Here is a 22,475-nt window from a genome sequence, read left to right as displayed (position 1 = left end):
AACCAGGCTAATAGCCAGAATGATATCCTTGACCCTTTGATGTAGTCTTTTGTGTATTTAAACAAATACAGAGGTCCAAATCTCCCACAGAACAGTCGCTTTAGCTTGGTCTCCCTATTTTTCCCTAACCATCTCCTATTACAAGCTCATCTTTACCATCCAACAGTACTGAGGGGCTCGATAATTACGAATAACAGTTCAGAACTTAGCTTGGGCACCAGCCCGGTCAGTAGAGAGGCCACATTCACCTGGATTGGTGCATTGGAGTTATGTAAAACGTTCTTCTATACTTCCTGGACTTTAAAACAACAAATACCCTTGTCTTATATTTGGTAAACTCCAATAAATGTGTTTGGCGAAAAAAGGAGTAGCACAGTTTTCGTCCAATCTTTTTCATTCCTCAGCTTAAATGGCTATATTGCTCATGTTTTTCTCACTCTTCCTTTAAAAATGTTTGTGAATGTGATTTCCAGGTCACTGGGTTTCTTTTAGTCACTTACAGGCACATGCATCAAAAGTAAAACTAGTCACCAACGAGCAGATTCTCAGAATGTTGAACTTCATGGTAATTTGCAAACATTTTGAAAAATGCACTAAAGTGCATTTTTCAAAGTTTCATGTTGCGCACATACATGCCCTTAGGGCATGCGTGTGCGCAACATATGTGCACGAATCAATTTCAGGGGTGCAACAGGGTGTCTTATTTGACACCCTTGCGCCCTGAAATTGCATGTGCAATTTGCGAGTACCTATTGGGCATGCAATTTCCCATTCAATCCTATGGGCCTGTAGGCCCATAGGAATGAATGGGAACCCATTCCTTATTTGCGACTCGCAATTTGCAATAAGTAATGTGTAGGAATCGCAATTTTTACAGCGATTCCTACATGCATAGGCTTTTGCGAGTCCTTAATTGCGATTCCTTAATTATCGCAATTAAGGACTCTTAAAATCCTACCTTGATGCATGTGCCTGTTAGTCTATATATTTAAAATAATTATCTCTTTTAAATTCAATACTCGAAAATTGGCCAATTTAGCTTGTAATAGGATTTCTAAAACTTTACAAAAATAAAATCAGATATTTTTAACGAATATATGCTTTATAAAAGAAAAGTGCTCCGGAATCACACACATGGGCGGGACTATTCAGTGCTTAAGATATAATGAAAAGCAGGAGCGGCCGCTCGTATTGTGTAGTGGTGGGGCGGGGCGGGAGGAAGGAAGGGCAACACAGAAAAAGACAATTAAAAAATAAATAAAATTGCACTTATGTGCTCTGACGGCTGCCACCTTATCAGGAACCTGGTGCACAATGCGCATGCTCCCAAATCCCTATCCCAGCGCTGCATGCGAGCATTCTCAGCATGTGAGCAGCGCTGGGATTGGTCTGAGTGACTCAGTTCGGAGCTGAGACATAGATTGGGAGCCAGTGTTGGTTTCTCCAACCAGCTGTACAACACACCATCTGGGGACGACCAAACCATCATGCGCAGTTAGCAGTGCCCATCACTCCCCCCTCCTATCTGGTGCTCCAGCTGCAGAGTCACCGTGGCTGTCCCCGCCCCTCTCTCGGCTCGGCTGGCAGGCAGCATGCAGGACGCAAAATAAAATGATAATAAAAACATTTTCATTATCATTTTATTTATGTTCTTGCCTCCGCTAGCTTTCAGCAGGGCGGGCAACGCTCCTCCGCCATATCGGAGGAGCTGCCACTGATGAAGAGCCACTTGAGAATAACTGAAGTATACTCTTTTACTGAGTCAAACTTTTGGATGGTTATTCTACGAGCAAACTCCCCTGGAGGGACATTCATCCTTTCCATTCTATCTCAGCCAAAGGATCAGGGCCAAACTGGGAACACAAACCAGTCATGGCAATACAGCTGGGCCACCCCATTTGGTGTTTGGGGGTGTGTGGCAGTGCTAATGAGAAGCACTGCTGTGCCGCATTAGCACTGCTGCCGCTTTTGTTACTGATGGCCGAAATCGGCCCCCAGTAACAAAACCAGCCCCAATTCTCCTGGCCCACTGGAAAAACGTACGGTGCCCGCTATGGCCAGTCCTGCCCAGCAAAGGATTCAAGTCACTTGGCATTATAAGTGTCTGCCATCTCAAAGAGAGAGAGGAAGGAGGCGTGTCTTCACCAGCAACCACAAGGAATTGTCAATGACATATGCCAAACCTGAATGGTAAACTGCTTCTTACCTGTCTGTGTTGGTGAGGTGACAGCAATAGGCCGAGGAGTACAAGACCTGTAAAACACAACACATTAAATTAGTCATTAATACATAAGCTTCAACTGAACATAATTGGATGAAGTGTGGTACATTTATGATTATGAAATACATAATGCCTTCGATTGGTAGGAATATGTCTTTAGGCAACATCTTCCCAACCCATTTCACTGTGCCTATATTGAGATTCTTTCAAACCCAAAGTATAACCATATCTAGTGAGTTTCCATCTTAGACCAGCTATACCTTTCCAGCATAGAGACCTGTTTTCATATAAATGGTTATCCTATCAAAATGAGTTCATTTGACCCCAGGGATCATCTTCCAATTATAAAGTTTCCCTGGTACCTCAGCCACTGCTCTCCCAACTGAGAGCATTCGTAACTCATTCACAATATCAATGCCTCATCATAGAGCATCCCTGTTATCACAGGAATTACTGTTCCATCAATGAGATCCATTTCACCAGGTATCAAAGTTCATCATACAATGTCCCTGGTACACAATGGTATGGTATCTTAAATTATGAGTATTTATATAGTGCTCTAATCACCTGTGAGGGTATCCAGGCACATTGCAGGATGTCCAGCAACTGTCTCAATAGAGAGGTTATTTTAAGAGCCAGGTCTTCATCTTCTTGCAAAATTCTAGAAGAGATGAGGAGGCTCTGATGTCATTCCAAGTCATTGGGGAGATGTAGAAGGCAGTCCTGTGGCTGTGGCTTTGGGGATGTTGGGTATGTGTGCCAGTGAGAGTCCAGCAGAGTTGAGGTGCCTAGGGGGTAGGTGGAAGTGCATGCAGCCGTTGAGATCGGCTGGGCCGGTGTTGTGTAGTGCTTTGCATGTGTGTGAATTTTGAATTGAGTGTATTTGTGTATGGGGAGCTAGTGGTGTTCCTGAGATGTGGGGTGATATGGGAGTGGCAAGGTAAGTTGAGGACGAGCCGTGTTGTGGCATTTTGGGTGATTTGGAGCCTGTTCAGGAGCTTCTTCCAGGATTGAGTGTGTTTCTGTAGTTAAGGTTGCTGTTAAACAGGGCTTGAGTGACCGATTTCCTGGTGTTGTTTGGTAGGAATTTGAAGATCTTTTGTAGCATCCTAAGGGTGTGGAAGCAGGTGGAGGTCACTGTGTTTACTTGGGCTGTCATGTCTAACTTGTTGTCCAGAATGATTCCCAGGTTTTCCGGCATGGGTGCTGGGGGTTGGTTTGGGGCCGAGGCTAGCCGGCCACAAGACCCAAGCAGAGGCTTTTTTCCAAGGATTACCACTTCAATTTTGTCTGTGTTGAGTTCAAGGCAGTTGGATTTCATCCAGGTGACTACCATGGACATGCAGGTACCAAAATAGTTTTTTGTAGAGGAGTCTTTTCTGATAGGGAGAGTATCAGCTGTGTGTCATCTGAGTAGGAGAGTATGTTGATGTTGTATGATCTGTCAGTCAGGGGGTTAATGTAGATGTTCAATAATGTCAGCCTGAGAGATGATCCTTAGGGAACTCCACATATAAAGTTCTTGGCCTCAGACGTGTAGGGTGGCAGGTTTATTTTTTCGGTTCTTCCTGTGAGGAAGGAGCAAAACCTGTTGTGGGTGCATGGTATAGTCTTCTGAACAGGGTGGTGGGGATGGCAATGTCGAAGGCTGCAGAGAGGTTGAGCAGCGTGAGGTTTCTCCACAGTCGAGGATCAGCTTGATGTCGTATGTGGCTGAGATGAGGTCAGTCTCTGCTGTGGTTGGGCCGAGAACTTGATTGTATTGGGGCTAGGAGCTGTTGTGCATTGAGGTAGCTAGCGAGCTGCTTGTTGATGGCTTTCTCTATGACCTTGGCTGGGTAGGGAAGACAAGAGATCGGGTGGCAGTTTGCTAGTAGAGTGGGGACTGCTGAGGGTTTCTTTAACTTTACGTTAACCAACGCATGTTTACAGTCATCTGGTAATGCCTCATGGTGATAGAGCTGTTCATAATGTGGGTGAGGACTTCCCTGATAGGGGCGGCACCCACATTAAATATGATGTGGGGGCAAGGGTCAGTAGGTGCTCTGGAGTAGAAGGTCCTCATGAAGTTGGCTGTCTTTTCTGTGATTAGTGTTTCCCAGGATTTCAGGGTATTTCTGTGTTTTTTCTGTAGGTAGATTCGAGGTGAGAGTACAGGAGTTAAGTTGGGGACCACAACTGTTGCAGATGGTTTCGATTTTGTTGCTAAAGAAGTTGGAGAAGTTGTCACAAAGCTCCTGCCAGGGGGGATGTTGTTTATGGTGGAGGCTGGTGAGGTGAAATCTCTGATGATCGCCTTTGGAACTATTTTCTATGTGCTCTGCTAGGTTTCTTTGGGTTGCTGTTGGTATCGCCTAAGGCCTGCTTTGTAAGTTTTCAAGGTGGTTAGTTCTCAATCTTGTTTCGATTTGCTTATAATGTGGTTTCATTGCGTGGAGTGTTTCAGTGTACCAGCTGGCTTGTTTCCATGTTCTCCTCTGTGTGTTGTATTTGAGAGGTACCAGAGAGTCGGTGTGTATTGTGATCCATTCTTTGAGATGTTGTGATGTCACTGTCAAGGTCATCGGCAGGGCTTGGCTGGTTCCAGCGCAGGTTATGGAGATAGTTGGATTCTAAAATGCTGCTTTAGCTGTGTCTTGTTAGGCTTGTCGTTCCAGGTTTTGTCTGGAATGGGATGCTGATTAGGAATTAGATGATTGTGTGGTTGGTTCAGGTGAGTGGTATGGTTGAGGTGATTTCAATGCTGTTGAAAGTAAGGAAGATGGGATTAATGGTATGTTCGGCAGTGTGAGTGTGTCCTCTGATGTGTTTTGTCAGTCTCAGGTTTGCTAGGCTCTTGTGGATTCTGGTGGGGTTGGTGTCATTCCAGTCTTCGAGGTGGACATTAAAGTCTCCAAGTAGGATGTAGTCTTTGGAGTCGACAATTTGGGGACTGATGAATTCAGCAAGATGATGATGACAGTGGCATGTAATCCCGGAGGTCAGTAGATGAAGGTTACTCTCAAGGTGTAAGATTTTGAGATTTGTAGTTTGAAGTGGTGTAGGTGCCCACATAAAGGGGTTTGCATCCTCTATTGTTGTATTACAGTTGAAGGATTGTTTTTGTGTTATCACGATTCCTGGTCTGTGCTGGCTGACTTGGCGTGCAAGCTTCTAGCCTGTGGTGATTTCGGGTGCTGAGACACAGGTTAGCCAGGTTTCCTTAAGGAGGAGTTCCAGGGCACCATTTTCCAGCATGTGTGAAAGATTGTCTTGGAGAGTGGGCTTCTTGGCGAATGCTGGAAGTGTCCTGTGAGTGAAAGCAAGCATAGTAGGTGTGGTTTTGCACTCTCAGCGGCAGTGCGCCCTAGTGCGATGCGGCAGCAGCACGTGGATGGGTGGCCTGGTTTCAGAGACTGGAGGAATGTCATGGAGTGTTACAGGAGGGCAGAAAAACCAGGATTCTTGGTGCTGGGTGTGGTCCAGGCATGGATGTGCACAGATGGGCTTGCCTTTGGTACACCAGCGGTGCACCTACAGAGTGCTGCCGTGTGTCCGGCCTGCAGCTGCCTTTAAGTAGATCACGGGGCACCAGGACTGTTTGGAGGGATGGAGGCAGGGCTTAGCCAGAGCACGGCAAAGGAGAGGCGTCGTGTGAAAGCAGGTAAGGAGTGTGGCGAAGGAGCAGAGGTGGGAGGCAGAAAAAACAGGCACCATGAGATGGTGGAGCAAAAAAGCACAAAGCGCAATGCAAAAAAGCCCAGAATAACAAATGGTCACAGTGTGAGAGAGACATCACGGAGAGAGCAAAATAAGGACAAAAAAGAGCATAAATGTGCAAAAGTGTGAGTGATTAAACGGACAGAGATACAAATACAGGTAACCCGTGAAGAAGAGATTACAGAGAGAGAGAAGCAAGTCAAGGAGAGCGGAACGTTCAAGGTGTAAAAGAGAGTACAGAGAAAACGGGGGAAGACGTACAGAAATGAACAGAGAGGGAGATCACAAAGAGAGAGTACAGATGGGGCAAAATATGCGAGAAGAGAGTGGGTGACAGAATGGTCAAAGGAGTGCCCAGAATATCTGGAGAGAGAGAGAGGAGCAGAGGCGGGAGCCTCAGGTGTAGGTGCCAGGCCTGTGAGGGCCTTAACCGGTCAGAGGACTGGTCCAGGTAAGTCATAGGCACCTGCGCAGGGTCATTGCATCGGAGAGGACTGATAGAAGCGGTCCCACCTATTTGAACCATAATTGAAGAAATCCTCTGTAATTGCGGAACACTGCCAGGGAGTACCAGCGAAACAAAGATATCAGCTACTGCTGAAAGTGAAGTCTTGAAGCACTGAGGACAGCCACTGAGCATATCCTACTAGAATTGCTAGGTCCACGCCCTCATTAGGGAACCCGGCTGGGTTTCCTAGTGAGTAATGTTATTTTCACCTACACACGGTTTGCACGCACCCCACAAATACCGTAGCAATTCCTAATTCAGATGTCCCTAACACAGTAGGTCCTTAAGAGACCCTACATCCATATTAGGGTCGAAACGTCGTCGACAATTGAAAAAAAGCAAACCATTGAAACTTGCACTCTATCATTATATAGATGTTATGTATTTGGGAAATATGGAGTGGTCGCTTTTGTAAACAAAAAAGTTTTTTGAAACCTTGCACATATTGTCTCACAAACCTCACTTATATGCTTTGGTTCATACTTATACTTGGGAAACTTTACACAACTGTAAATACGTTTTTCTATATGTATGAAATTTGAGTATTCATTTACCAAAATTATTTCACAATACAATTATTAAACAACAGAGTCAGTGTTTCTGTGTTTTGTTCTCTTTGACACCGCATATACCGCTATATGTATCAAGCTATTTAGCATTCGCAAAGGCCGAAATTCTGCGAATTTCGGCCTTTGCGAATGCTAAATAGACAAATGGAATGTATCAAACTAGTTTGATGCAAAATAAGGAATAGCAAAATTTGCTAATCCTTATTTTGCGATTGCACTTAAGGAATTGCAAATTTTGCGATTCCTTAAATGCAATGTATCAAACAAATAAAATGCAAAAAGTGCCATTAAGGATTAGCAAATTACCACCAACTTCTAGTTGGTGGTAATTTGCGAATTCTTATCAAAAATCTTTTTTGATAATAACCAAAGGTGCCATATGACGCCCATACATGCCCTTAGGGCATGTATGTGCGCCATATGCCCCCAAATGTCTTTTTCAGGGGTGCAGCAGGGTGTTCTTGAGACACCCCTGCACCCTTGGAAACATCCCTAATTTGCGATCAGCAAATTGCTAATTGCAAATTGCACTTTCATTCCTATGGGCCTCCTGGCCCATGGAAATGAAGGGGTAATTTGCGATTGACAATTTGCTAATCTCAAATTAAGGAATGCTAAGGAATCGCTATTGGAAAGCGATTTTGTACATACATACCGTTTTGCATTTCCTAAATAGCGATTCCTTAAAATTCGCTATTTAGGAAATGCAAAATGGTTTGTTGATACATATAGCGGATAACCCCTGGCTATATTTGCGAATTTCGCTTTGTCCTTCAAATCATTATTGAATATCTATTCCACAGGAACCACTGTTTTTCTTAAAATACTTAATTACCCTGGTTCCGTCGTGAGTAGGGTTCCCTTGTCTTTTTTTTACGACAGGGCTTTAAGGGGGCCAGGTCCTGCAGTGCTGAGCACCAGCAGGTTTTACAAGGGATCATCAAAACAGGTCCATATCAGCCTCTATTTGCATGCCTTGGCACAGACAGTGCGGTTTGTGCATAAACGGTAGCATTGGAGTGAGCATTCGCACTAGTGTGACCAAGATGTGCGCCTGCTCATTTTTCACTAATGGAGAAGTTGTGGGGAAAGGGAAAGCCTTTAAAAAGAGACATATTCTCTCTAGATCTCCCTTCTCTTTCTGTAATACCAGATTAGCAACAACAATGTTGTGCCAGCCACTGAGGACAACAGTTCATTGGAACCACCAGAGACAAGATACGACCACCATGACCCTGCTCTGCCCACTGGAGTCAAAGCTCACAGAGGAACATTAGCATCCAACCACCAGTGTGACTCTGCTCTGCCCTTTCAGAGCGAGCAACGAGCATGCGCACTGCAGCACAATCCAACCACAAGGGAAGGGTTTCTCTCTTCCCTTCCAGCTGGTCTTGCAGAGGGACCAACGTGCGTGATCCAGCCCCAGCGCTAACAGCATCAGCAAGTATCAACTATGCTGCTGTGCTGCGTGTTCTGAAGGTGGCTAAATTGGTGGGGGTGTTTTTTAATACTTAATGTGTTTTATAGATTGAGGTGTGACAAATACACTCCTTGCTTATACATTAGAAGCAAACTGTTGTAGCATGAGAAGGCAAGTGTTATAATGAATGCCGAAAATGAAGAATGCCTACTCATGTCAATGCAAGCATCAGAAGAAAGAAATCTACAGATGTACGTGTTAAAGAACAAATACAGGCCTAAGCTTTCTACAATAGTAGAATAAAAAGAACAAATATAAAACACTGCAGACATGCATTGTAAGAACCGGTCTCTGAGCTAAAGCAGCACAGAGGCACAGGATAAGTGTGAGGTTAGGCCTTGCAGAGCAGTAGCCGTGTGGGTAGTACGGCAATGCTAGGCTTTAAAGCACGAGACAAGCCAAGGACACCAGTAGTACAGAGATGGCGTGAAAATGTATCAATAACATGTGCACGAGTCGCACTTCATAAACATGTGGTTAGATGTTTTTGCAGGGTGTTACCTTTTGAAATTAACAGATAATGCTGTGTTTGAGCAAAAGTTTGATTTAATATGCAAGTGTATGCCATATGTATTTGCAGGCACAAAGGCATAAAAGAAACTGTCCACCACATTGTAAGTTAAAGCTCAGATTCCAATTCCACGGAGCTGACTGACCTTCTGCGCACAACAGCTATACTATAATGCCAACAGAAGTCATGTTGTATTTTTCTTTTGTCCAGCAACATTTGGCAGAGCCGCCCAGAAGTTCATCTCAACTTTCCCAGACTGCGCCCGAGGGAGATGTTGCCTGCCTTTAAATGAATAGATACTGTGACAATATATCAGGTGTGCCAACACTAAGTATTACACTAAAGTCTGCCTATACAAAGACAGGCGGGTAAGAACCCAGGCTGCTGTCAAAAGGGGGAGGGATATAAGACTTCATACCATAACATTTTAAATTGCATTATTCTTTGGCAATTATAGTATGGAAATGCATGCATGGGTTTTTTTCTTTTTCTTTTGGATGCAATGATATGCTTAGAGAAATGAAATGAGGTGATTCCAGATAGATACCAGAAGACTAGCTAATGTGAATTCCCTTTTGAAATAGAAGGGAAGAATAGCAGGCAGTAGTGCATTACCCAAGGGACAGCTACTGGGAGAGACATTCCTCCGGGGAGTGGTCTAGCACCTAGTAATGTATTATCAAGGAGAAAGCTCCTGATGAAGTAATCAAAACTCCTGCTCAGGGGTCTCACTGATACTTGGTCCTTTTAAACCAAAAAAGAAGAAATTGGCACAGAAGCTGAAATATAAAAGATCATTTTTATTAAACTCAAATGAGTTGAGACTACGTCACACAGAAGCCTTAGCAACTGAATGAGGCAGTCTAAGAAGTACAGAACACTGGGGCCTTATATATGTGAGGGTTACATACTCAGCATAAAACCAAGGGGCAGTCCTGGCTCATGTAAGCATGCAAAATGACTAAGTTGGGCATACAAGATCTACTTGCTCAACAAAGTGGGAGGAGAGTTACTTCTCCATACAGCAGCAAAAATACCCTGACAGTTATACTAGAGAAGCAGGTGCATTCTACTAGCTAGGCCCTTCTGGGCATGTGCGAAGTGGAGGATGCTGAATATAGTTGGTCTCTAGGCAGACTACAAGAGCAGTTAACAGAAAGGTAGGACAGAGCACGTGGCAGACAAAATGGCTGCCAGAAATACAAAATGGCTTTCACAAAGCGGATAAGATAACTTCTAAATACAAGATGGCTTCAGCTAAATGCTAACCCATTGCTGTCAATTTACGACAGACGACCGATTTAGCATTAGCTGAAGACATTCCCATGATCCAGTAGGAACATAGAAAATATTTGTACATTAATTTTCATAATTTTATCAATTTCCTAATTCATTGCTAGGTGGGAATTTTCGATTCTAAATATTTCATTAAGCTTGTATGAGCAGGAATACAAGGGGAACAGAGCATTTAGTCATCTTTAACATTGAGATAGCAGTAGAAAGTAATGACCACTATACAATTATAATTTTTCTAGTCCTAAGCAAAATCAAATCCTAAAATCATCTAGTAATCACCTTCAGGGCTCGTATGCATTTCAGTGACTATTATATACTCAGGTGAGACAGTGGGGATCCTTATCAATGCTCTCAGGTTAAATGGGAATACCCTTTATCAGAGTACAGACAGAACACTACTTTAAAACGATGCCAGCAGAACAGTAAGAACAGTTACACATTTTTGGATGCTATAGGCGGAGCCACTTCCTCTTCCATAGCAATTCAATCAAATGGGAACTTATCTAACATTCTCTTTATATAATTGTACTGCAATTGCTTGTGCAGCAATGCCCAAAGTCCGTTCTAAGCCTCTTTGGTTGGCTTCTATCGTCCATCAAATCTGCTTCCGTTGTCTTCTTCCGCGTTGGGCCCCTTCATTCAGGTCTTCCATGAAAATAATGCTTCTCAGTATCTGTTGGAGTGCCCTCCTGGCAAACACTCACAGCTCACTTGAAAGTCTCAATGTCTCAATGCAGTGCACTAGTGTCTCTCCTCTGCGGCAGGCACTACAGATATTGTGCTCTTTGTTGGTTGTGGGCACAGATCATCTCGTGCAGACCCGGGTCTACATTCTCAGGCTCCAACACTCATTATTCAGTGTCAGAGGACGCTCGGGCTGCTCTTTCATTTTATTTTCCCTTTCATCATGGGTACCACAATGTAGTGCCTTTTGCCAATCTTGGACCCTCCGGTGCACTGCCCTTTCGCTGGAGCAAAGAAAAGGGGGGTGGCCAAAACTCAGGCCAAGGGGCTCAAGGGACCGCGTGATGTCTGAGGTTACCAGCACATGACAGGTAGAAAACTGAAGCCTCAAACCAGTCCTGCCATCAACAACAGGGATCCTTCTCTTTCGCTCTTTTGCACTGAAACTCTGGTTCTGTGGCAAACAGGGAACCAGCTCCTCCTTCTTTTCTGATGTCCAACGCCGTCTGATGGAGCAAGCACGATGCTTTGGAGATGCCATTGATGTAGCGCTGGTGATCGCTGTCCAGCCTTGCTACTTTCTGGGTGCTGGGACTGTAGGTCCAAGACGTCTGCCCCTCATCTGTAGATGTCACTGATGGGAATCAGGCTGAAATCAGTGTTCTGCAGGTTATTATGACTCTTCCTTTTACTCTGGAAGATCCCACCGAACCTAGTGATGTAGGAAATGTGACACAGTTGTTAGTTTCCTTCAAATTAGCGCAAAAACAGTTCATTGTATTTAACAATGGGACTGCAAACAGGTGGCCTGCAATCTGCGAGGACTGGCCAGAAGCCATGGGACAAGAATTCTATCTAAATGTGTATTCTCACACATAGTGGCATTGTCTAAACATTTTTTTCTTTAATGATTACGTCTAGGTGTTCCTAAAGTCCTTATCTAGAACACCTCAAAAGAGAAATCGCATGATACAGATTATCAGGGACATGTAGATACCTCCCTTTAATAATTGTGCATCAGGTGCACTATGCAATACACAGGCTAATGATCAAAATATGGAAACAAAAGACAAGAACTAGAGAGTCCTGGTATGTCCATGATTAGAACACATCTGATCCCACCGAAAATTAAAGCAGTAGGAACAAAAGGGTAAAAAAAACATATTACAATAGGCATTGAAAATTTGTCATGTTCAAAAAATAAACGGAAGGTATCTCCTATTGAGGTGGAAAACTTGTCTTACTATAATATTGAGTCAGTTAACCAGTCCATCACTATCCTGACAGTCAGACTGGAAAACATCGAAGTGGGCCTAAAGAAAATTCTTGAAAACCAGTCTGATCATACAAAAGGGAATTATATGGGGGTCCCTGGTACATCACTGCAGTCTGGAAGTGTTCACTTGAACAATACACCAACAATAATAAAAGGGCTGACTGGTGAAAGGAATACGGAATGTCGCAGGGATTCCATTCTCATACAGAACTGTGCATAGGGACTTGGAACCTCAGTAAATTAGGGGGTGCCAAAACTCACCTTAGTACCCCAAATCCCCTACCAGACTAGCTACAGTGTCTCATTGGTTATTACAAACTCCCAATGTTTAGACAAACCAGAACATGGACTTAGAACACCTCAGGTAATGTGGAACACATGAACACTCTTTCGTTATACAATCATTTCAATCCAGAACAAGGAGTAAATGAGGACGCGTGAGCATTTGAAATGTTTATTTTCTAATGCAGTGTTCTCAAGCGCAGTATCTTAGCTAATACAAGCAAACATATTATAAGAAACAAAGTAATCTGCATAGTTACTAGTCCATAGAATACAAAGGGTGAAATCATGTTAAAATGCTAGAGGGAAAAAGGCTAAAAGACACCTAATTCTCACCCTCCCTTGCTAGTATATTATATTATATCTAAGAAGGTCTCTTTGGGTTTTAGCAGGGTGGCCCCATACCTCAGATCCTAGTGGTAAGGGTTCACATCATCTTCCACCAGCTCTCTGCATGCGAAGCACCATCAAGTGTGTGTGTATGCTCTGTGCAGCGCAATATAAAATGCGCCTAAAGCCAGAATTTGGCCGCAGCTGCATGTATGTTATGTCTAGAATGTGCGAAGATCAGACCTCACAAGAACCACTGTGTTGAGATATCCTTGAAGGCCTCGGGACTCACTGTACAGACACAGTTCACTAAGCAAAGCTGATATCAGAGCAACAACATATTATTCTCGTGTGAAGCAAAACATTCTACTAGGCTCAAAGCTAAAGTAACAATTATGTGTTGTGTGCAGAAGCAGCAGAAAGGTAAAATGGCGTTTAAACTCCTAATAAGCTCATGCTAACTTAACACAGTGTGTAGGCAAAGCATATCTATATGACACCCTCCCTTGATCCGAGCACGGATAAGATAAGATAAGATAAGATAAGGGGCACATTTTTGAAATGCAGAGTTCAAGAACGAGTCAATTTAAATTTGAGTAAGTGAAAAAATAAAAGAAATATCACCCAAAAAACCAAAATCTCATAATCATGACAGTTTAGTGTTCGCCTTCATCAAAGTCAATAGGTCTGGGCCTTAAAAAAAATAATAAAAAATGTCCAATGTCAATAAAGGCATCCACAAGCCTATCTATGAATATGCAAAATAGGCAGCAACAGCTTCCAAAAGGAAGTCACTGTTCTCATCCGAAAAAATTTCAGCCATCCAATTTAAAAGTGGGAAAGAACATACATGCTCTGCAATTACCGGAGCCTCTAGCACCATCAGAGGACAACTCGGTGGGTTCTCGATGAAGCTGTGTGCCAGGAATTCTTGCGCCGCTGCGAATACATTCCAACGACCCAGTATTCCATGCATCGCTGCAAAGGCCATAATCCCTCCGTAAGAACAAAGCAACTCATGAGCAACTAAGGGGCTCATGAGTTGATTAAAATCCACTTCAGGAGACACCACATTGCAGAGACACAAATCCAGGGCCCAGTCGAAATCTCAACTCAGGCAATGAAAGACAGGCTGGACACATGTAAAATAGGAAAATCAAAACGATAATCCATAAGCTGCACTTAAGGGGGCGAGCGGCAGCATCCCATAGTAGTCAAGCATCCTGTTGCGAAACAGTGCCAGCCGTGACAGCTCGTCTTGGAGCACAGGATGTGCATCCTTTTTGAATGAAACAAAACAGCAAAAGAACGCCTGCAGCCAGCGCCAGTAAAACGGGAAATCCACCAAATAAGCTGGAAAAGATCGAATGAAAGAAAGCAGGAATGACCCCAAATATATTTTGAAATGAAGTCACAAGACCGCTGCTAACTACTTTAACCCCTCCCATGCTGGTGACGGAACCGCTCCGTCACCAGCCACGGACGCGCTGTGTTGACGACGGAGCGGTTCCGTCACAGCCCGCTGGGCGCGCCTGCGCGGTGCGGATTCCACGCCTGCGCTGGACGTTCTGTTGAGTGGGCGGGGCCGTGATGGAACCGCTCTGTCATCAACACAGCGCACCCGAGGCTCGTGACGGAGCGGGTCTGTCACGGGCATGGGAGCGCCGCGCGGCCCCCTCACCCCCCGAGTGCTGCGGCGGAATTGCCGCCGCAGCGAAGGGGTTAAAAAAGTGCACCAGCCCCGATGTGGAGGATGCGTTAAAGATTGTGTGAATTACTTCACCAAAATGCAATGGTAGGTCAGTATTTAATAAAGCATGCACCTCTATGTGGGTGTTGGCTACGTGAAGGACAAATGTTTCACAAGCAGATGTGAGGACAACTTCTTTTTGGGACAATGGAGCTCTTATGCGACTCATCTTATTGAACTCTGCTTTCAAGGTCGGAATCCTCGGCCTGATGGAAACATCCTGTTTCCCTTGCGTGGGTGGATACATCACATTTTTACAGCAAACCACACGCTCACTGACGGTAACGACATAAGCGATGCCTTTTATTAACCCACAGCAATCCTCATTGTTTAATAGTAAATAACTCCCATTTGCTAGTAATGTGAATGTGGGAATGATAGCGGGCACGGGGGTACCTTTCAAAACACAGGCTAAATTAGGCTCGTTTTGATTCCAAGAGCCTTGTAATTGGATATGTCTACACATTAATGAGTGATCCGGTGTTTCAGTGCATTCTTCACCCTTCAGATAAACTTCCTTGCCCTCCCTAAGGCATCTGTATGTAAAAGGAGCGACCAGGCTTCATGGAGATAGGAGCTACCAAGAGGCTCGTATTTACCAATGGCAAAATACTTCATACAATTTTAAATTTGAAAAGAGCAATCGGTAGAGTTATTAATCCGTGGATAAGCCACGTTGCAGTAGTGGCCTCTGCCACAGAAAATGGTAAAGATTCCAAACGTTCAATATGTAACATGGAAAAAGAAGCATCCTTCATTGAAAGTAAACGTTGCTTATCAGTAAAATTAAACGGGGCAAATAGAGAAGAGGTATTCATGTAATGCCATGGAACTTTCCCGGCCTTGAGTGTCTGCAGGGTCCAAGCAAACTGCATAACAGAACGCAATTGATTTTGACCATGGTATAACACAGACACTTCATCCTGCACAATATCAACAACAGATGACACAATATTGTCCAACGTGTAAATGTGGGAAGAAAGCGCGTTAATGCTATTATCTACCACTGCAAGCACTTTTTCTAAATTAGCCTGATCTATAGCCCTAAGGTGGGTAGCCGCCTCAATCTGGGATGTTTTCCAGAGTTCGTTATAAACAGCATATATCCATCTTTTAGATCTACCTTTAGCCGGGCCTTTTATGAAATCATTCAGATCAACATCGTCAGTCAGTTTAGATAAAGGCAGTTTAACTGACGCCAAGGTAGAATGTTTGAGCCAATTCTGACATAATTTGCCTACTGAATAGGTAGTTACAGAATGGTCACTCTCAAACCGGGGATTGACCCTGACCTGTGTAAAGCCTTCAGCCAAACCCAGAAAACGATGTTGGCACGAGTCAGCACTTCTATGCCAGAGCAACCACCATTGGGATCCAAACTGGATATGTTAAAGGACGAATTTAGCAACAGAGTTTGCAACTCTCTGATCAAAAATTTTGTAGTATTACCCCAACCTGAATATTCTTCCAAATCATGGAAGAAAGGAGTATTTCATTTTTTAGAAGTAGCCAATTCAAAGCATGTTGTCTGAGAAATGGTAGAAATCAAAAACAACATATGATTCGGGATGAGACATGCACGGTGCAAAGCCTCAGTGCCTTGTACCTGCCAACTTTTAAAACCCCAAACAGATTTAAGGTCAACTGTTTACTTCCACAACTCGTAGCCTCCAACAGCTAACTGGTCTAGAAAGGACTTCGAGTACAATAATTTAGTATCGGTAAGTCTAACTTTGGATATGGACTTTTCGGTCATTTTAAAATAAAATGCTTTGGGATTGAACTGATTAAAATCAGTAAAATATGTGTACTTTTTCAAAAACGTACTCGAACTGCCTTGTATAGGAGCCGGACAATGTTCCTATTGTGTATAATTTACAGTGCTCCTCACGGAATTACTTTTATGTAGGTAGTGGTTACCAAAATGTTGGTAACAAAGTAAATCACCATAATTAGCAGATTCTAAATACAAATCTTCAGCATCAAAGGCAGTATAATATTTCAAATCAGAAAACCACGCTTCTACGGCCTGAACATCCCAATCATCAGAACGTATGTTTTGTTTAACTACATCCCCCATGTTACCTCTAAGCACATTAGGGACATTTATAACCTCAGTGGGGCCATGGATTTGAAATTTAACAGCATCCCATACAATCCCATCCATGACAGGCCAAGCAGTGATGTTAACAAAAGCCAAGACTCTCTTTAGTCTGTGTGCAGTATGCGAGGAGGAATGGGGGTGCCAATGTTCCATTGAGATATCGAATGCATGCTCTCTCTTCGACATAGTGTCCATTGACGATTCGGTAAAAATAAAACACAAAACCAATTGACATAAAAAGGTAAATCGAGGGGGCGTGTCCAAGATGGCGACCTAGTCGGACGTGGGTCTCTGTGGCTCCCCATCCTGAACCCTGCCAAAAGCCCTTAACTGCGTCGCCTTATCTCTCCAAACCCTCGAATGACCCTGAAGCTGAGGTCCGACTGCAGCTGTAACCCTCAGAGTGCCGCCACAGCACTTACTACACAAACGCGGCTCTCCGGGGCCGAGAAGTCTCATCGGCGCTCCCCTGTAATGGCGGCTGCCTGAAGCTGCCGACCGCCCTGAGAGCCTCTCGCTCCCACCTCGGCGGACTGGACGGCGGGGCCGCTGCCTGCCACGAAACTTGGCCCAGGCGAGAAGCTCCCTGCTCGGCACTGCAGTCTGCCTACGCGACCCGGTCGGAGGTGCGGAGAGGTCCGGCCGGAGGACGCGAAACTCGAGACCCCGGCTTTGGGGCCTAGGGGCAGAGGCTCCGGCAGCGCTGGGGGTGCGGGGGCGGCCCCCGCTGACAGCCACAAGACAGAGGCGGCAACGAGAGAGGCCGGAGGACAGAGGCGGCAGCTGTGGGTGATAGAGCAGCATCGAAGGTGGAGGTGAGGAGAGTGGAGGAGGGAGCTGTGGGAGAAGCTCGGGGAGCACAATCGAGCTCCCGGAGGGCGGACAAGCTGGGCCTAAGGGCTGTGCTCTGCTGAGGGCCGGAGACACAACACAACGATCCCCGGCGTGGTCACTGCGCAGTTGGGCCCCATATACTGCGTGTGGGGGGGACGTGTGGTCGCTAGGCGGCCATTTGAGAGTCGGGATAGTTTTTCGAAGGAAAAGACCTGCCTCGCGACTACACCTCACCTGGTGACTGAGGATCCCCCCCTACTCATTTGCATAACACGGCAGTGGTACACAAGTGTGCCCTCTGGGGACCAGACTGCTGCTTGGATGTCCCCTGGTGCCCCCGGGCCCTAAATAACACCACTGCATCTGGGAGCCCGCCGGCTCTGAAGCATCCAGATCGGGACGGGAGAGTGGGAAGCTATCGCCCGCTGACATTCTAGTGAACAGAGCAAAGCGCCGACTCACCTGCAGCGCGGCCTACTTTTCCCCCAGAGCTCGCTGGGCCATCGCGCTTTCCCCGACCCCCCCCCCTCCCGGGGCCGCAAGCCGGGTCGTCCCATCGGCTGTGCGGGGCATGGCGGGCCTAAGGGGGAAGAAAGGGACCCAGACACTCCCGGAGATGTTGGCCAAATCTCAGCCTAGGTCCAGCAAGGACCCACCCTCCCCGAAGACCGCAGGGACAACGCCGGACTTGTCCAGCGATCAAGTGCCCATCACCAGATCCTTCCTGGAATCGCTGTTTCATTCCCTCAGGGAGGACTTTAAGTCCTTGAAACAGGACATGGCGGGGGAAGTCCGGGAACTCCGGCGAGATGTGGAAGGTCTCGGAGAAAGAGTGGTCGCTATTGAAGAGGCTGACCAAACCAGAAGTGATGAGATCGAAGAGCTCCAGCACGAGATCTTGCGACTCACTGATCAACAGATAGACCTTCAGGCCCATGCAGAGGACCTCGAAAACCGTTCCCGTCGCAACAACATACGGGTCCTGGGAGTCCCTCAGAAAACGGAGGGGTCGGACATCACCAGCTACCTGCAGAATCTTTTTCGGGACATCTTAGGCGAACCTGCCGACTTCAACATCCGCATCGACCGGGCACATAGAGTTGGGCTTCCCCGGAGAGCTTCTGCCCCGCCACCAGACATCTTGGCCTTCCTCCCTGACTTCCCGCTCAAAGAAAGATTTCTCAGGGAGGCCCGACGCGCACAACCCCTCCACTTTAAAGGTCACCCTGTCGCCTTGTATCAAGACCTCTCGGCCATCATTTTGCAAAAACGGAAGGAGTTCAAAGAAGCAACGGATTTCTTGCGGCAACAAGAAATCCCATACTCCTGGGGCCACCCGTTCAGACTGATTTTTAAATGGAATGGCACCCTGCACCAAATGCGCTCGCTCAAAGACACATGCGTTCTTCTGGGCCTAGAAATGGAAAATGATGAACCAGCGATGAAAGCGTCACAAGGACCCTCCAGAGGCGGGTGGAAAACGATGGGCCGCAGAGGATCCCCAACACATCGCTTGAAGCCTGCCGCCTCCGTCATCACGCAAGAGAGGGCAACGGCGGTAGCTGAGGTGGCTCGAGAGACTTCACCTCCTGAATAATTGGTGCACTCCTTGGAGAGATTGTTCATAGCACACACTTCGCTCAAGTGATGGGGGGGTGAAGGGCGGGGGACCGAGCTGGCCGCCACTGGAGATGACCCCTATAAGTGACTTCACCACAGCCCTGCATGGACTGGCAGGACTGGGACTGTACCTTTTTCTGATTTGGGGGTTGGGGGGGGAGTTGGGTGGGGGGGATGACCATCCTGATCTGCATGTTGGGGCTTTGGGCAGAGGATGTTGGGTTGAGGATTGGGATGCTGGGGAGTGGAGGGGAGGGGCGGGTTCTGGGTGGTGGGGGGGCACTGGTTGTTTTTGGGGTGTTTGGGGGAGGGTGGTTGGGATACAGACCGGAGTTGGGGCTGAGGGTGGGACCCAGTGTGCCAGGGAACTTTATGGGGCTACTTTGTCCTTCGATTCGTCACTGGCTCCCTCGGGGACATTGGAATCACATAGCTCGAGGTCTCCGTGCTCTCACATGATGGAGTCCAGTTTGAAGGTACTAACTCTTAATGTTAAGGGCCTGAATAATCCGATTAAGCGGAGGGCTGTGATCTCATACTTGGAGAATTCCGGGGCCGACATGTGCTTACTGCAAGAAACCCATCTCTTACTCAAAGATTGGCATAGGATGCGTTCGCGCGCTTTCCCTCAGCAGTTCTTCTCCTCACATCCGACAAAGAAGGCAGGTGTTGCCATTTTGGTCTCCAGGCGCTTCCGCGGCTGCGTGGGGGACAAGGTGGGGGAGATTAAAGGCAGATTGCTAGCACACACTTTCCTCGTGGGGGGACAGCGCTTTACTATTGCCTCATTATATGCCCCGAATTCTGGTCAAGAATCCTTTTTGAAACAGGCTGCTTCCGAATCCTTTCAATCCCTTAACTCGCCTCTGCTAATCGGGGGGGACCTCAATTTAGTAATGGACTCAAACATGGACAGGTCGGGCCATCGGTATGGGGACACGGGAGCCATAACAGCCGCTGGTAGGGATTGGCTACGCGACAAAGGTCTGGTGGACCTATGGAGATCCTCCCACCCCACCGCATCACACTTCACGTTCTACTCTCACGTCCATCACACTTATGCCAGGCTAGACCACTTCTTGGGATCCTCTGAATTGCTCCCAATCCTTAGAGACATAACCATCACTCCTGCGGCGCTATCTGACCATAACGCTGTAGAACTAAAACTACAGGTCCCTAGATCCACCCGCCCTCCTGGTACCTGGCGGTTGCGCGAGACCCTTCTACAAAGACCGGACGTTACCAAACAACTACACGCACGCCTCACTGACTACATGGCTACTAACGACATTCCCGGGACCCCAGTGACTGTCCGGTGGGGGGCCTTGAAGGCGGTGGCCCGAGGCGAGCTCATTGCCATCGCAGCAGCAGAGGCCAAGGACCGCAAGGAGAAAAGAGACGACCTCACGGCTCGGGTCTCTGAACTCGAGAGGGTCCACAGCCGCACCGGCGCTCCGTGGGTTTGGAAACAATTGAAGACCGCCAGGGCCCAACAGGCCAGCTTAGACACCAACCGTGCGGAATTCGTAGCTCTGCGCCTCCGTCATTCTTACTATGTCGGGGGGAATAAAACAGGCCGTCTGCTTGCTAGCACCCTGAGGGCGAAGGCTCAGCGCTCCCAGATCACTAGCCTGACAGATGACTCCGGTCAGGACATCTCAGGCGAGACCCAGATTGCGGAGGCGTTCAGGACGTTCTATGCTACATTATACAAGGCGGACACTGTCTCGTCGGAAGATGTTAGTAACTATCTAGAATCTGCAAAGGTGACGGAGCTGTCTCAGGACAATGTGGACTCCTTGGACGCCCCTATCCGCCTGGACGAAGTCCTAGCTGCTATCTCCCGCCTCCGTCCTCTTAAATCCCCGGGGCCAGACGGATTCTCATCCGGGTTCTATAAAACTTTTAGCCAGTTGTTGGCTCCGGTCCTTACCCGGCTCTTCAACTCCTTCGAGGGACCGAGCTCTATTCTTCCAGACATGCTGGCGGCCGAGATCATTGTGCTACCTAAACCTGTCATGCAGGTGGGGTTTTTTCTTCTTACAATTTCATTGCCATACCGGAAGGAGCGTTCTAACTCCCAGCACTACGTCATTGCTTCACCAAATGCAAATAACCATACATGTGATTTTTGGACATTGCATATCTCTCTACCAGATTGCCTTATATGCCTACTACGTATCTCTTACAATGTTTTGTATACTGATGCTCATGAAACCAATAAAATAAATTTGAAATTAAAAGGTAAATCGAAAAAAGCACCAGACAATATATAAGGGGGAATCAAAAAATGTTTTTTAAATAATCTTGCATAGACTGTAATCTGTGAAGGCTTTCCTGATTTGTGTGAAACAGTGTCAAATGAAAATCTGGATTCTGTGGCCAAGCGAGTTTGTAAATCAGGCATTGATAAGTCAGCTGGGTAAATGTAGTCAGTTTCATCAAGTTGAGTACCAGGCAATGGACTCAATAAAGGACTAGAAATTGCAGGCATCTCGAGGGCAACCTCAGGTTCAGGATTCGAAGCTGTGGCCAATACAGAATTTCTCACAATCGAAGGACATGAGACTGCAGGCGTCATACTAAGAAGAATCGGCCAATCTGTGTATCTTGACATTGTCAATGGAGATATACCTGTTTTCCTTACGACCTGGGAGTGGTGGTAAAATGACTGTTAAAAGCCTACACGCTGCCCCGCGTTCCGCCCCATATCCCTACTTAACCTGGACCTGAAGATCTTTACGGGGATCTTAGCTGCGCGCCTAGGCCCGTGCCTGCCTGGAATTCTGAAGCCAGATCAGTCCGGCTTCGTCTCAAATCGCCAATGCAGCGACAATGCTAAACGTATACTACACCTGATCGATAAAGCCGACTTCCAGAACTCGGACTCAGCGTTATTGGCTATCGACGCGGAGAAGGCGTTCGACCGAGTGGACTAGCTCTACCTCCAGCAAGTCCTGCGACGCTTCCGGGTGGGAGATCGCTTTCAAGCCTGGATTGCGAGCTGCTACCACCGTACCCAGGCCCGTGTCTGCATAGGCGGTCTGTGCTCCGACCCTTTTGAGATTCAGAGGGGCACGAGGCAGGGGTGCCCCCTTTCGCCCCTCCTATTCGCCCTCTATATAGAACCTCTAGCGCAAAAGATCCGCGATAATCCCAGCATCCGTGGGATGACCTTCGGTCGGAAACCCCACGTGATAGGTCTCTATGCAGACGACATCATCGCCGCCCTGGAAAGCCCGGACCGCTCCGTCCCCGCCTTTTTAGCGGAATTGGAAGCCTCTGGGGCCGTCTCCGGCTTCAAAATCAAC

General features: G+C 46.6%; 1 protein-coding gene across 6 annotated transcripts in view; it reads right to left on the bottom strand.

Moving 5' to 3' along the window:
* RNF212B (ring finger protein 212B) overlaps window positions 1-22,475 on the bottom strand; it is a 1,495,999-nt gene that overhangs the window by 837,068 nt on the left and 636,456 nt on the right. For all 6 annotated transcript variants that reach the window (XM_078641360.1, XM_078641359.1, XM_078641361.1 and 3 more), the window contains one exon: window positions 2,207-2,253. In XM_078641360.1, the coding sequence (XP_078497486.1) occupies window positions 2,207-2,253 (47 nt within the window). The remainder of the gene's footprint in view (window positions 1-2,206; window positions 2,254-22,475) is intronic.

The sequence above is a fragment of the Lissotriton helveticus genome, chromosome 5_1 (genome assembly GCF_964261635.1).
Source record: "Lissotriton helveticus chromosome 5_1, aLisHel1.1, whole genome shotgun sequence".
Taxonomy (NCBI): Eukaryota; Metazoa; Chordata; class Amphibia; order Caudata; family Salamandridae; genus Lissotriton; species Lissotriton helveticus.
This window is presented reverse-complemented; position numbering and strand designations above follow the sequence as displayed.